General features: G+C 39.5%; 1 protein-coding gene across 1 annotated transcript in view; it reads right to left on the bottom strand.

The window, feature by feature from the left end:
* Nucleotides 1–10753: 10753 nt before the first annotated feature.
* LOC142074939 (fibroblast growth factor 10-like) overlaps nucleotides 10754–15889 on the bottom strand; it is a 72229-nt gene continuing 67093 nt past the window's right edge. Inside the window, exons 2-3 of the mRNA XM_075135956.1 lie at nucleotides 14761–14864; nucleotides 10754–10951 (exon numbers count right to left, since the gene is read on the bottom strand). Of these exons, the coding sequence (XP_074992057.1) occupies nucleotides 10754–10951; nucleotides 14761–14864 (302 nt within the window). The remainder of the gene's footprint in view (nucleotides 10952–14760; nucleotides 14865–15889) is intronic.

Raw genomic sequence — 15889 nt, 5'->3', positions numbered from 1 at the left:
CTTCCTCAGTCCGGAGGCCCGGGCATTCATTTACAACTTGATGGTGGCTTTCAGTATGAATATAGGCTGAACCTTGCTGCAGGATTTTGTATTGAAGTACTTTAACTGTCCTGACACTGCACCTTCCCACTGCACCTCCCAATTACCATAGAAATGTAATAATTACAGCTATCAGCAAGACTTTTCTCTCACGCTATATCATTCACCTCAGAGCATTTAATAAGCAATCAGTTAAATAAATGAATGAATTAAATCTTATCCATCTCTGTCAGGTAAAGGATAAAGTACTCATTTAATAGGATAAGCAGAGCCATATCTCTTCTAAAGCTTGAATCTTTTAGCTTACTCCATATTTAAGTGACCATAAACTGTATGCTATATCAGTAGCACTCAGTAAGTCAAATTGGCTGACCATAAGGAAGAGAGAGGCTGACCCTTCTTTTACAAGATTGCTGATATCTCTGTTCTATTTCATCACTGAAATAAGATCCAGTCAAAAAGACCAGCATAGGTCATATATTGGCTACCGGTTAAGAAAAGCACTGAAGACTGTAAATAACAATAATGATATTGTATCCTTTCCTTCTGTTCCCCTTTCCTTGAGTGAACCATGGAAAGGGAAAGAAGGAGCAAAATAAATTTTCATTTGCAATTTATCTTGTGCATGGCGGTTGTTATAAAAGCCAAGCTATCCTCTCAATGCATATTTAACTTTTGAACCTAATTTGCATATTTACCATTAAGTATATGGGTAGTTTCAGGGGAGCCAAGGGTTATCAAAACACTATAGCATCACTGGATCTCTGTGTCATGTTCTACATGGAACAAGAAATGAGAGTCTTATGTTTGTGGCATTAATGACAGCATACTGCAGATAACAGTCATGCAGGCTCCTTCAGTGAACCATTTATGAGTCTTGTTGTTTGGGGGCATCACTACATGTAAAAGAAGGAAGAAATCATAGGAAATTACCATAATGGGACAAGAAATATGCTGCACATACTAGTGTAAGAATAAACTGAAACCCATATTTTTTCAAAAAGATTAAATGAAGAGTGTGGTTTTTGAGCTGGGGAAAAAAGAAACTACATTTCACATTTTTAGTGCAAAATTTAAAATGCCTCACGTGAATACTTATGCTGTGATTTTTATTTACACCTAATACCCTCATTTTTTGTTGTGATTTGTTAGAAATATTGCCTGAAAGGTCCCAGCCTATTGGCCCTAACATCTAGAAAGTGCTTATTGAGTTTTTTCCAAGATTCTACTGTTCCTGGACAAGTCTTTCTATAATTGAGTAAAAATAAAATAGTTTTTTCAAGTAGTCAATTGTATCTGAAGCATACTGATATGGATACTAGAAGACCAAGCTTAAAACATTTTGATTGTCCTGAATGGATTATTCCAGTACAATTTGGAAAGTATGTTAAATTGTATATATAGGCTCCTGACGAGAGAGCACCCAGAAAAGGAACTGCCTTAACTTCTTAAAAAGAAAAGAGATAAAAGAGAAAGCTAAAGTGCTCATACAATTTTGTGAAATACATTTTGGAAACATGGGGACAATGTGAGACTTCAAGAATATTTCTAATGCAAGAAAGTATGCAAATTAGCTGGGCATCATGAAAATAATGGATAAATGCATTGGGGAGAATGTTTTGCTACTGTCATATTTCATCCCACTCAGACACACCTCACTGAATAAGACAAGTTCCTGCATGTACAACATTAAATGTAATCTGTTTTTCAGCTAGACAAAAAGTGCAGATTCAGGTGTAGACCAGTGTTTGGCCTTTTCCCAGACTTCTGTGAAGACGGTTAGCAGATGAAAGGGTTAAAAGTTCATTGAGCAATTAGTAAAACAGTTTCATCATTAAAAAACAAACAAACAAACAAAAAAACAAAAACAAAAAAAACATATAACCTCATTTAAACCAAGCCACAAAATAATTTGGATGGTGAAATAGTACACCTGGAGCTTGGATGAATGGCTACACCAAAGATACACATACTTTACATTTCAGCAGTAATAAAGAACCTGTAATATCTTGATTCTTCATTTACTACATTATCTCAAGATAAATAGAGTCTGAGCTTTGATGTAAATATAGATTCTGTTTTTTTTCACTGTGGTATATTATCTATATACTATCAGTGCCCTAAGTATTTCACACAGAACTATACAGTAGGGTACTTCCTGTGCTTTTTTTCAGGTATTGCAATTCTCATAGCCTTGTATTTGGACAATGGCCTGATAGGACATGTATTTCTGATGTCACCACCAGGGTATCCATTTATTCACTTGCATGAGTTTGTATACAGTGGCATCACTAATACAAAATACTATTTCATTAAAGGTCCCAGTGAGGAATTTCAGGAGTGCAAATACTCCTCATTTATACTGTGGTAACTTAGAGATCAGTGCTCCCTAATCAGTTACTTGAGGCTTAATCATGGTTTCTCTATTTTGCCTTTCACAGTAGCATATTTTCTTTACATTGTTAGGGTGGGCAAAGGGCATACTACATACTAGATATTTTTTTCTGGGATTAGTGAGTGAAAATACATCAGTCGGGTATCTGAGATTCACTGTGCTTCATTAGAAAATGGCAGTCCCAAAATTTAGTCCAAGAAAGCTCCAATATAGTTAAACATGAGGTTCAAATATTTCGAGTGGGTAAACATAACTATAAATCATAATCTGATCGGTCCAAAACGAATTAATTTTTCATATTCCATTTCTTGCCCATAATGCAATGGGAAACATAACTTTCTTTGCATGTATTTGTCTGTTATTTGCAGTTGCACTGAAATTGTTTCCATGAGCTTTTTCTCAAAAGACCATCATAGAATCATAGAATCATTAAGGTTGGAAAAGACCTCTAAGATCATGGTGTCCAACCGTCAACCCAACACACCATGCCCACTACACCATGTCCCTAAGGGCCTCATCCACACGTCTTTTAAATACTTCCAGGGATGGTGACTCCACCACTTCCCTGGGCAGCCTGTTCCAAGGCCTGACCACTCTCTCAGTAAAGAAATTTCTCCTAATGTCCAATCTAAACCTCCCTTGGCGCAACTTGAGGCCATTTCCTCTCGTCCTATCGCTAGTTACTTGGGAGAAGAGACCAACACCCACCTCGCTACAACCTCCTTTCAGGTAGTTGTAGAGCGCGATGAGGATTCCCCTCAGCCTCCTCTTCTCCAGACTAAACAACCCCAGTTCCCTCAGCCACTCCTCATAAGACTTGGTCTCCAGACCCTTCACCAGCTTCGTTGCCCTCCTCTGGACACGCTCCAGCACCTCAATGTCCTCCTTGTAGTGAGGGGCCCAAAACGGAACACAGTATTTGAGGTGTGGCCTCACCAGTGCCGAGTACAGGGGCACGATCACCTCCCTAGTCCTGCTGGCCACACTATTCCTAATACAGGCCAGGATGCCGTTGGCCTTCTTGGCCACCTGGGCACACTGCCGGCTCATGTTCAGCCGGCTGTCAATCAGCACCCCCAGGTCCTTTTCCTCTGGGCAGCTTTCCAGCCACTCTTCCCCAAGCCTGTAGCGTTGCATGGGGTTGTTGTGGCCGAAGTGCAGGACCCGGCACTTGGCCTTGTTGAACCTCATACAGTTGGCCTCAGCCCATCGATCCAGCCTATCCAGGTCCCTCTGCAGAACCTTCCTACCCTCCAGCAGATCAACACTCCCGCCCAGCTTGGTGTCGTCTGCAAACTTACTGAGGGAGCACTCGATCCCCTCATCCAGATCGTTGATAAAGATATTGAACAGGACCGGCCCCAGTACTGAGCCCTGGGGAACACCGCTCGTGACCGGCCGCCAACTGGATTTAACTCCGTTGACCACAACTCTCTGGGCTCGGCCGTCTGAGCCGTAATCATACAGTAATCGTCAGTAATCATACATTGACTATCTGCAGCAGAAAATGTGTTTATGTTATGTGTTTGTCGTGGTTTAACCCCAGCCAGCAAAAATAAACCCCATGCAGCTGCTCAGTCACCCCCCACCTCCGGTGGGATGGGGGAGAGAATCGGGAGGGCACAAGTAAGAAAACTCACGGGTTGAGATAAAAACAGTTTAATAATTGAAATAAAACGAAGTAGAACAGTAATAATAACAATGAGAACAACAACAATAACAGAACATAAAAAGCAGACGATGCACAATGCAACTGCTCGCCGACCGTGTGTCATGAACGGGGGGTGAGCTCCCCCCCCCCCCGGTTTTTATACTGAGTGTGATGTCACATCGTATAGAATACCCTATTGGCCAGCTGGGTCCACCACCCCAGCTGTGCTCCCCCCTCCCGGTGCAAGCACCACCCAGCAAGAACCAAAGCATCAATGGGCCATCAATGCTCCTTTCATACCAAACCCAAAACACAGCACAGCCCCCAAGCTACTGGGAAGAAAGTTAACTCTGTCCCAGCCGGAACCAGGACAGTGTTGGACTTTTCTTTCTCCAATTTAATAGGAAATTAGGAGGATAAATTCTGCCCTACAATCTAACTTAGGAGAGTAAATAATGACACTTGATACTTCAAAAGAGGAGCTGTCTTCCTGCATTAGTTTCAAGATCACTCCTTGAAGCAGTTACGACTGATTGTGTGAACAGAGACAATCAGTTTCAGCAGGGGCATGAATTACAAATTTGTGCTCATACACTGGTATTATTGTATTACTAATGCTTACTAACCTGTCGTGGTTTAACCCCAGCCGGCAACTAAGCACCACACAGCCGCTCGCTCACTCCCCTATGGTGGGATGGGGGAGAGAATCAGAAGGGTAAAAGGGAGAAAAATCATGGGTTGAGATAAAGACAGTTTAATAGGGAAAGCAAAAGCCGGGCACGCAAGCAAAGCAAAACAAGGAATTCATTCACTACTTCCCATCAGCAGGCAGGTGTTCAGCCATCTCCAGGAAAGCAGGGCTCCATCACGCTTAACGGTTACTTGGGAAGACAAACGCCATCACTCCAAACGTCCCCCCTTCCTTCTTCTTCCCCCAGCTTTATAGGCTGAGCATGATGTCATATGGTATGGAATATCCCTTTGGTCAGTTGGGGTCAGCTGTCCCAGCTGTGTCCCCTCCCAACTTCTTGTGCACCCCCAGCCTACTTGCATCTGGATGAGGCATGACATGCTGGTTTCGACTGGGATAGAGTTAATTTTCTTCCTAGTAGCTAGTATGGGGCTGTGTTTCGGATTTGTGCTGAAAACAGGGATGTTTTCGTTATTGCTGAGCAGTGCTTACACAGAGTCAAGGCCTTTTCAGCCTCTCACACCACCCCACCAGTGAGTAGTGAATGAATTCCTTGTTTTGCTTTGCTTGCGCGCACGGCTTTTTCTTTACCTGTTAAACTGTCTTTATCTCAACCCACGAGTTTTCTCACTTTTACTCTTCCAATTCTCTCCCCCATCCCACTGTGGGGGGAGTAAGCGAGCAGCTGTGTGGTGCTTAGTTGCTGGCTGGGGTTAAACCACGACAGTCCTTTTTTGTTGCCCAACGTGGGGCTCGAAGGGTTCGAGATAACAGCAGGTTTGATTGGAATGTGCTAGATCGAATTTATAGCTGTTATTGCTGTTTAGCTATTAATTGGCAGGCTCCTGTGCTTGCCATGGGGCTTGCTTGCCTTAGTGTATATTAGAGTCTAGTGCTCGTTAGTGGCTGCTTTTTGCTTTCGCTGCTTGCTGTACTGCTGTGCTGCTTATCATCTTACTGTGCTGTGCCTGGGAACATTCTGATAACAGCAATGGGGATGTGCCTGGGCTGGCAGATGGCCAGGGCATCGCTGCTGTTTCTGTGCTGCTGTACTGGACAGGCTGGAACTCCAGTATGAACTCGAGTCGAAGGGACTGTGACCTGTGGATGAGTCCATGCAGGAGCAGGACACCCCGAGGCGTCTGTGGCCGTGGATAAGCCCATGCCAGAGCAGGTACATCTTGAAGTGTCTGTGGCCGTGGTTATGTCTGTGCCGCAGCAGGTATACCTCTGAAGGGATTGTGGCCCAAGGATAAGTCCACGCTGGAGAAGGTACACCTCGAAGCATCTGTGGCTTTGGATAAGTCCATGCTGCAGCAGGAACACCTTGAAGCATCAGTGGCTGTGCATGAGGTCATGCTGGAGCACCTCAAAGCGTGTGGCCATGGATAAGCCTACAACAGGGGAGGTACGCCCCTGGAGGGACTGCAGCCATGGGTAAGGCCATGTTGGAGCAGGTTTACTTCTGAAGGGACTGTGGCTGTGGGTAAGGCCATGCTGGAGCAGGTCTATCTCTGAAGGCATTATGGCCCATGGAGAAGGCCACGCTGGAACAGGTGCACCTCAAAGCGACTGTGGCTGTGGATAAGTCCATGCCGCAGCAGGTATACCCCTGGAGAGACTGTGGCTCATAGATGAGGCTCCACTTGGAGCAGGTACACCCCTAAGGGACTGCAGTCTGTGGATAAGTCCAAGCCAGAGCAGGGGCAAGGGGAGGAGTTCATTGCAATGTTAAACTGTATAACCTGTCCCAAAGGGACCAGGGGTGGAGATTGTAATGGAAATACCTTTAAATTGTTGTAACCTGGGATTTGAGTTGCATGTTATGGGAATTACTATAGCAGGAACCGCCTGAACCAATGGAGGACAAGCCTTACAAGAAGCAGTGCAAGTGCAGTAGTGACCCAACCTGAGCTGGCTTTGGTGCCCAGTAACTCCACGCAACACACCACCTCTCCTGTCCTGAGTGACCACCATAACAGATGGAGCCCAGAGTTGTGGACTAAATGAACGCAGTGGACATTTTGTGGACATTTTACAGGGGTGGTCCACAGACTAGGGGAATGATATCTGCGTATTATATCAAAGGATGGGAAGGGGAGGGTGGTTAATGAGGTTGTATTGGATAGTGTGGGACCTGAGCATGATGTAAATGGTATGGAATAAGGGGTGGAGAATGTGCTGGTTTGGGCTGGGATAGAGTTAATTTTCTTCATAGTAGCTAGTATGGGGCTATGTTTTGGATTTGTGCTGAAAACAGTGTTGATAATATAGAGATGTTTTAGTTACTGCTGGGCAGTGCTTACACAGAGTCAAGGCCTTTTCTGCTTCTCACCCCACCCCACCAGCGAGTAGGCTGGGAGTGTACAAGAAGTTGGGAGGGGACACAGCTGGGACAGCTGACCCCAACTGACCAAAGGGATATTCCATACCATATGACATCATGCTCAGCCTATATAGCTGGGGGAAGAAGAAGGAAGGGGAGGAAGTTTGGAGTGATGGCGTTTGTCTTCCCAAGTAACCGTTAAGCGTGATGGAGCCCTGCTTTCCTGGAGATGGCTGAACACCTGCCTGCCGATGGGAAGTAGTGAATGAATTCCTTGTTTTGCTTTGCTTGCGTGCGCGGCTTTTGCTTTACCTATTAAACTGTCTTTATCTCAACCCATGAGTTTTCTCCCTTTTACCCTTCTGATTCTCTCCCCCATCCCACCATAGGGGAGTGAGCGAGTGGCTGTGTGGTGCTTAGTTGCCAGCCGGGGTTAAACCACGACACATATCTAAAGTTTACTTTAAAAATGTGAATACACATTCTTTTTCCTAAACCCCTTCATTCTTTCATTAAATGTGCTTGCTTTAAATTAATTGCTTTTTCCACTGCATAAACTAGGTGGATCTGAATACTTACAGGAAGAATCTACAGCATTTGGTTGTTATTAGTGTGGAGATACCTGACTCACACATGCAAAAAATTAAAGAAACTTACAAATGTTCAAGTGATTTGTTTGTTTGTTTGTTTTTGTTTTGTTTTGGGGCTATACAGCACCAAACCACATCCTGTAGTACAACAGATCTTTTCCCTTTTTATTTTTATTGTGCAGTACCATTTCAGGTTAATAAAAAAAACAAGGGACAATACTCTTATTCTCTCTTCCCCGCATTTTATTTTTATTTAAATATAATATACTATACATTGTTGCTCAGTGATTTTTGTTTCCCTTTTCTTTTTTAAATCCCTCCCCCTGTTTTCCTTTTGCTCAGGAGTCTGTTATGCTGAGGGTGACAGAAAACAGAGCTTATGGCTGAGGATCTGTGATACTCTAGATAGAGTGTCTGCAGTTTGCTCCCACCACAGTGGGTATTACAGTATGCCAGTCATGCAGGAATCATTGATTCCTTCAAGGATTTTTTGTTTCACTGCTATTCATGTCACAAATGGCTTCTGACTCACTTTGGAAAAGTGATATTTCCTGGTTTTGGCCTCTGAGCTGCATGGTGTTTTGAGTACTATGATGATGTTTATGCATGATTTTTCCCCTGACCAACTCATCTAGGTAATTCTGTCAAAAGAGAACTTCATTTGTACCCTAAATGTTCTTTAAGTGGTCATCCAATACTGGATTTATCCAATCTCACATTGAATGTTCACTGCGGGTGGTCCATTATGTCTTGTCAGTTTTAATTATTGATTACAAATTTTAAACAACAGAAACTCGCTTTTATCATGGTAGTTAAGTTTTGCTGTGACCTCCAATTACATTTAAAATCTGAAATTCTTATTTCCCTTTCTAGAAAAATCTCATTTGTGAAGAAGCAAGCTGGAGATAAAGTACCATGAAATGTAATGTTAGCTATCAGCTAAAATGTTGTCTCTCAAATGACTTCCTGGTTTTAAAACAGTTGACTTTATTTAAGGACAGGAAATACAATCTAACTATTTTGTGTTTTATGGGAAAGCTATTTTTTTTTTTTTAAAAAACAGCTAATATTTAAATAACAGATTAAGATTGAAGTGCTGGTTAAACATTGACTTAAATAAGTTATAGAAGATTCCAACACCACCAGCCTTTATAGAGGTTAAACATTCTCAAAAAGACACATTAAGCAAGGCTCTCCTTTGTACCAAAATACAGTTTCCAAACAATAAAAATAAAACCTTTTTCACAACAAGAAATATTGAAGATAAAACTGCAGCATCAATATAATCTCATACTTAAAGTATTTAGAACAAAATAATATTATACTACTTTTGTTTCTTACTACAGACACTGCAAAGGCTTATTTATTTATTTAGTGGAATACGATGTGAAGACAGTGGTACAAATTGTTTGATGTACTGTTTTCTATTTATCTGCTTTAACAAAATGAATTTCAGTATGGTTACATTGGTGAGCTATCCAGAGCTCTCTAGAGTAAAGCAAAGCATAAAACAAACCTTACGTACCTTTAATTGAACAGACTTCATATTATGCTTAACTTTTATACTGCAGTTGCTCAAGTTAAGCCATGGGACTAGTAACACTTCATAAAAATGTGCTGGATATTATGTATTTTGAGCCTTCAGTTATTATGATGGATATGAAAGGCATGCTAAAGCTGGATACCAGCACGGCTTTTTGGTTGGCTCTCATATATAATATACATGTGAGTAATAATCTCTGATAAATGCACGAGCATGATTTTGGATCTCCTATCCCTCAGTCCTTGTTTAGGTATTGCTCCCACTATATGCCTGTGATTCTACAAGCTAGTAACAAGGACAAATGTGCTGAATGGGCGTATTAACTGAATAAGGAGTGCAGAACTGTGTTGCCTTCTTACTTACCTTTTAGAGGCCAAATTTTACACTTGGGAATTACATGCTGTTTAATTTTAATGTTTGCAGTCTCAGTGGCTGTCCACATCTAGGTTCCAGCCCAATGCTTGCTGCAGAATATCACACTGATTGCAATGCATTAGATCTTAGTTCCAAACTGGAATCAAAGTCAGATGAATATACACACAGATGCATTGACACCCAAGTACAGATGTGGCCCCTTCTCTCAATTTCAAAATAGCAGAAAGACCCCTTGAACAAAGCATTTCTTGAAGTTTGTTCTTGAGTGCTGATAAGTAAAAAAACCTCTCCAACATAAAGACACCCAATACCATAAATCCAAGCACTGCTTGTTTGGTCTTTTTGCTTAAATGCAAGACAGTTTAGGAAAAAAATGGATTGTACACGTTAAATTCTGCCTTTAAAGCCTTGTCTAATACCTATTCTCAGAGTATTTATGATGTTTTGACATTTTAACCTATCAACCTCTGTGTGAAGTACTGAGAAAAAGGGAAAATAACAAAGAAGCAAATGAGGAAAACATTTCAAATCAAAATGATATTTAACATCCTATTAAATAAATAACTTAGAAATAAAAAGGAATGGAGTTAGAACATACAAGCAAACCATACTATTTGTTTTGTTAGAACAGTTTTACACTACTTTGCTTATATTCCTTAATCCTATCCGTTCTTGCACAAGGCTTCTCCAGAAATGTCATTATTTGTGCATGTGATCCAAGTGCTTCCAGTAAATGCTAGCGTGTCTAACTGTTCATTGGATCATTAGGCTTGAATGAGCAATTAAGGTCTTTGATATGAGTTAGTATTCTATAAATAACTTTCCCCATGAAGATCATTCAACAGATTGTCTCAAGTCCCTTAAGTTCTGTTGCAGAGATTAAAAAAAATTGTTCACACTGGCAATAACTTCCATCCCATTTGATCCAACTTGTATCTTGATTATAAGATATGATACCGAACTAAATAAAAGTAATTTCATGTGCCAGCAATGAGTACAAAACCTTCAAAGGCTTCCCCTGCTCTCTTTTCAAACAAGCAGATGTCTGTACTATTTCCTTGCATTTACTCTTCAAGAGGATTACCAAATATTCTTGACATAAGAGCCTTTGGTTCAACTGCATCGATAAAATAGTTCCTTCATCTATGGCATTACTACCATTGGAAGAAAGTGGGCTGAAGTGTTTTTCCTTCTTGTTTTCTGTCCTCTCTTTGTGGCTCCCCTTCCATTCAGGGCCACGAACATTTGCCTTCCATTGTGCTTCCAGTTTAAGGATGCATATGTGTTATATCCATTTTCTTCAATTCTTTCCTTCAATTTGCAATCACTGTTAAACTCCTTCTGTTAAAAGAAGAAAATAAATGCACAAATTCAGAATGAACATAATCTTTCAGAGTTGCAGCATACTGAAGGTAAATAATTTCTAAAAATGTTTTGGAAGATTTGAGTGTTCTGTATGTGACGCCCTTTTAGGATTCTACAGTATATTTTAAAGAAAAGTTTCACTGTGTCCATAGCATTTAAAGCAACATCAGTTAGACTGCAAAAAAGTGAAACCAACAAAAGACATAATCAATTATTCAGTGCATAATTATAGCAATAAAATTATATAATTCACTCACAGCCAAAATGAAACTTCCCTGTGTTGGAATATGGCAACAATATTAAATCAAATTCTCAGTCATAAACTCAAAGTATGAGGTAGCAATCTTGGAATCATTCATCATATTTCAGTTCTAACAAATATAACCCTTAAATATCTTGAACCAGATTATTGATACCATATGTTAAACAAATATGCATGGCATAGGCCTACTTCTTATTTAAAGTAAGAGCCTTTACACCACACTGGCCATGAAAAAGGGCTTTTTTGGATGGGTGCAAATCACTGTTATGCTGCTGTTACAATGGATGTGAGGCCTGTTTACTTTGCTGACCTGAAGAGGGGCTTAGCCTAAAAAAGAATCATATATGATCCTGTATCTTATTGACTAAGTAAACTTGAAAGCAATTTCGTGTAGGGTACCAGGGATGAAGGTTTTTTATTTTAAAAGAGAAACTGTTGTCAGTTTGTTAGAAAGGATAAAAAATACAAGCATGTGGAAGCACGTAGGGGAAGACTATTTTTTTCTATAATGTTAAATGCACTGTTATGCAGATCTTCTCTATAATGAAGCCAAGAATGCTTTGTTTTCACAAACAAGTAATTCCTACATATAAAAACCCAGTTTGATCAAGTTACTTATATTCCATTTAGAAAGCTTTTGAAAGTGGGACATTTACAACATACTTAAATAACAGCCAAAAATTAGCATTTTGTTGTTTCTGCTTTTCAGAAAACAAGATGTTATTTCGCAGCTCAGGCAGAAGCATGTCAGAATCTCAGAGTATGATATGCTAACTACATGTGGTATTTTTAACATGTCTACGAACAAGATGAGAAATATGTCTGAATAATAAAACAATTTTCATGGTACAGATAAGAATTTCAGGGATGTTTTATCTTTAGATATTCAGCTAATAAAGATATAAAGTATCCACATTAATAAAATGGATACAAGAATATTTTAAAAAATATATTTTCCATTCCTATTAATTTAAATTAGAATTTTTAAACTAGTTAATGTTCAGTACTTTAATACAGTAAGAATTTTCAGGTCTATAATTAATTTTTTACTTAGTTGCTGCTAAGACTACAGAACACATGCTTATGTTTTCCTAACAGAATTGCACATATTCAAACTCAATTTGGCTCCCAAAATGCACTTCAATTTTGGGATTAGTAGTTAGTTGAACAATGACTGTTGGGGAAGACACTATCGAGCAAAGACTCTCTGCAAAATGACCCTTGATACTGCCTGTATTCACAAAGCTACATACAGATCATTTAACTTTTACTTGCTGTAATATGCCATCTCCTGCTTCAAGGTATTAAGAAGGCAGGTGACCATCAATCACAGTTCTAAATTGCAGTAATTTCTCCTATCTGCCAGCACCTTATTTTGTTAAAGTAACCAAATAGTGAGTCTTCCTTTGCTCTCGTTCTAACGAAAATCAGTCAAATGGCAACCTATTTGATAAACATAGAAACAGTCTTACTTGACTTGTTTTCCCAAATGCAGAATTGTACTCAAATATAAACTTTTATCTCTATTCTTAGATAATACAGAGAGAACAGATGATGTGATGTGGTTAAGAAGTCTTATTGGCAGAAGTCTGAGTGTTAGCCCAGGACTGCTTTGCTCATTTCAAACAATTTTCAGTATAACCCTGCACCAATGTCTATTGTGCACATGCTTAAGAGTGTTTTTACAATTTTTATTGGTTCTGTTTTTCATATCCATCTGCAAGCTGCCACACTGTAGTAATATGAATCTAACTGCAAGTCTTGGGAGGATGGGAAAAATAAAAACAGAAGCATTCTTGAAATCTCTGAAGTATTATGGAATAGGTTTTGATAAGTAATTATGTTGTGATTTTATGATGTGAATATTGAAAAATTATCTCAGCTGGAATTAAAAAAAAAAGGCTTTCCACATTCGTATCCTCCTGTCAACACTATTTCTAATACACTGTGAATTACTGAATCTTATGGCAGCAGTTTCCACTTATGGTACATGAAAGCTGCTTTGCCTTCTTTTGTGTGTGTATAGGGTTGGAATGAACTCTCACCATACCAGCCATGGCTAACAACTTGGGTAGGAAAACTTATCTCAGGCTTTGGGATAGATCATCACAAACAACTAAGTTAAACACTGTTCACTGAGACATGTGAATTGACTATGGTGATTTATGCTAACACCTTCACATATGTCCAGAAGCACACCCACGATCAATGAATGGAGCTTAACTGACAAATGGTAACTTTGTCAGCAACTCAATATACCCTTATACCTCTCAGTGGTGCAGGACTGAGCACTGATCATCCTGTATTTCTGACCAGTGTAATTTTAGAAATTAAAATTCACATTTATGGGAGCTTAAGAAACATTTTTCTGTTCTGGTCTTTCCTTAATGTGATTCTTTGACACTGCCCAGGAGTTTAGAAGGTCAGAAGTAACCTTGTGAACCAGGAGTGACTAGCCACAGTGCAGATGAGGGAGGACATTTTATATAGTTTGTATGAACTAAACCCACCCCGTAGAAATGCTTCCTTAAAGAAAAGAGGGCCAAATGACTTCAACCCCCTCGAGTCTCAGTTGATTCTGCTGGTAGTCTCAGACAGACATTACTTCATCATTTTCAGCAGAGGTAGGCTTAGCTACATTGCCCGAGGATAAACCCAGCCCAAGTACCTATCTGTGAAGTGCTCTCTTTAAAGCCTATGGATGTTCTGAATACTGAGCAATCTGAAGATTGGCTCATAACCTTTGCAGATGACTTGAATAAGTTTACATTTATGTGGGCTCAAACTCACTGGAACTGTCAAAAAGCTGCAAAATTACAAACCAAACCAGATGTAATACCAGAACAATATTTGGATAGTTACTGGTTTTTGTTTGTTTGTTTGTTTGTTTGTTTTTTACTGAAAGTATCAGTAACCCCAAACTTACACAAATACAAATAGAGTATATATGGACAATTTTCAGATGATATCCAAATTCTGCTCAGTCAAAGCTTATCTGTCTGCTGATATATGTCTCTGTCTCTCTGTGCTGCCCATAATCTTGTGTATTAATTAATACAGTCAATTTAAAGCTGGCTACTCTAGAAATCTTCTTCTTGGCAGTCGTAGTTTGATAATTTGGTGTGTCTGCTCCATCAGCTGAAGTTTACAAGATTTTAGGTACACTTTTTTCCCCCGGATTTACTGATAAATGTGGCTGTACTGCAGAAAAAACAGGGAAAAGCAGCCTTAAAGATTACATTTTGTAGGATCCTCTCCATTGGCCACTACTTAATAAGAAACCTGACTGAAGCGGTAAGCATGATAAATCCCCCAGCAGCTGCTTTGGTATGATATGAGCCTAACAAATACCAGGGAGCTTGTGGAGAGGGGGGCTGCTGGTTTACCACAGGATGAAATTTTGATGAACAGCTCATTTCAGCTCTAATTAGTAGCAATACACAGTCAAGTGAGGTTTTCAGTAGGTAAGAGAGGGAACTGTGCTGACTACTGCAATCCATTTGGAAGATAAAAAAATACTTACAGAGCCGTAGACTTTTCCTTTCTTGTTCATGGCTAAATAATAGTTGCTCTTAATGGACTTAACTGCCACAACTCCGATTTCTACAGATGTTATCTCCAATATGCCTAAAAAATAAAAATTGAGGTATTTAATCACTTCATTAGAGGATTTTCTCACTATAGAAAAGACCAATAAACCTGAGAAATATTATATTTCTAATATTCAGAACCAACTGACCAACAAACTTTAGCAACGTTCTCCAAATCATTGCAAGAATATACACAAACATTGTTTCAATTAACATGTTTCCTTTGCTAACCCTAACCCCATAAATACTGAAACAGCTCCATTCTTCTTAGAATAGATTTTACTAAAATTTATCAGAAGAGACATCTGAACCACAGCATTAAATTAAAACTATAGCATATGTCAATAGAATGTTAGATTTACCCCAGTCTTCAAAAACTGTGGTAAACTATTTATTCCTTTTAGGACAGTTAGATAAACTAAATCCCTTGGCTGCACTGAGCTGATAAAATTCATTTTTGGCAAGTGTGTTGACATTTTGGGATATAGTAAGACTAACCCTAATGGCCACATTATCTTTGTCTTTCAGATATCGGAAACATTTTGATGTGTTTGTAATAAATATGATTAAGTTTTTTTCTTTAAAACAAACTCTTTCTGGGATATTGGATGGCTCAAGGGGCCAGTAATGGGAGACAGAGCTTTTCATCTCTATATTTTCTGCCCAAGAGCATACTGATTTGGGAGTAATAGAAGTTACTACAACTTACATAGTGACTTTAGAGATCCCTTTTCAGCTATCACTAGAGTAACTGGATGGCTACGTTGTTTGGGCATCGTGTCTTAATATAAGAGAAATATAGCTCCAACCAAATATCTTCTAAATGGTTTATCCAGGTAGTATGCCTGGCTCCAATCTTTATTCTGATTTTTAAAGTAGTAGTAGTCAGAACAATAGTCCATCTAACTCAGTGGTCACGACAGGTCTACCCCTGGGGAAATTACAGGAGGGGCAAAAGTGTTGAGAAATTTTAGAGAAAAACATCCTAGACCAAGCCAACAAATAATGTGATGAATAGATCAGCTGGAAAAACATTGATGAGTTGCCAACTGCTTAAAAAAA

Source organism: Calonectris borealis, chromosome W, assembly GCF_964195595.1.
Source record: "Calonectris borealis chromosome W, bCalBor7.hap1.2, whole genome shotgun sequence".
Lineage (NCBI taxonomy): Eukaryota > Metazoa > Chordata > Aves > Procellariiformes > Procellariidae > Calonectris > Calonectris borealis.
Note: the sequence above shows the minus strand (reverse complement) of the source record. Positions and strands in the feature narration are given on the sequence as shown.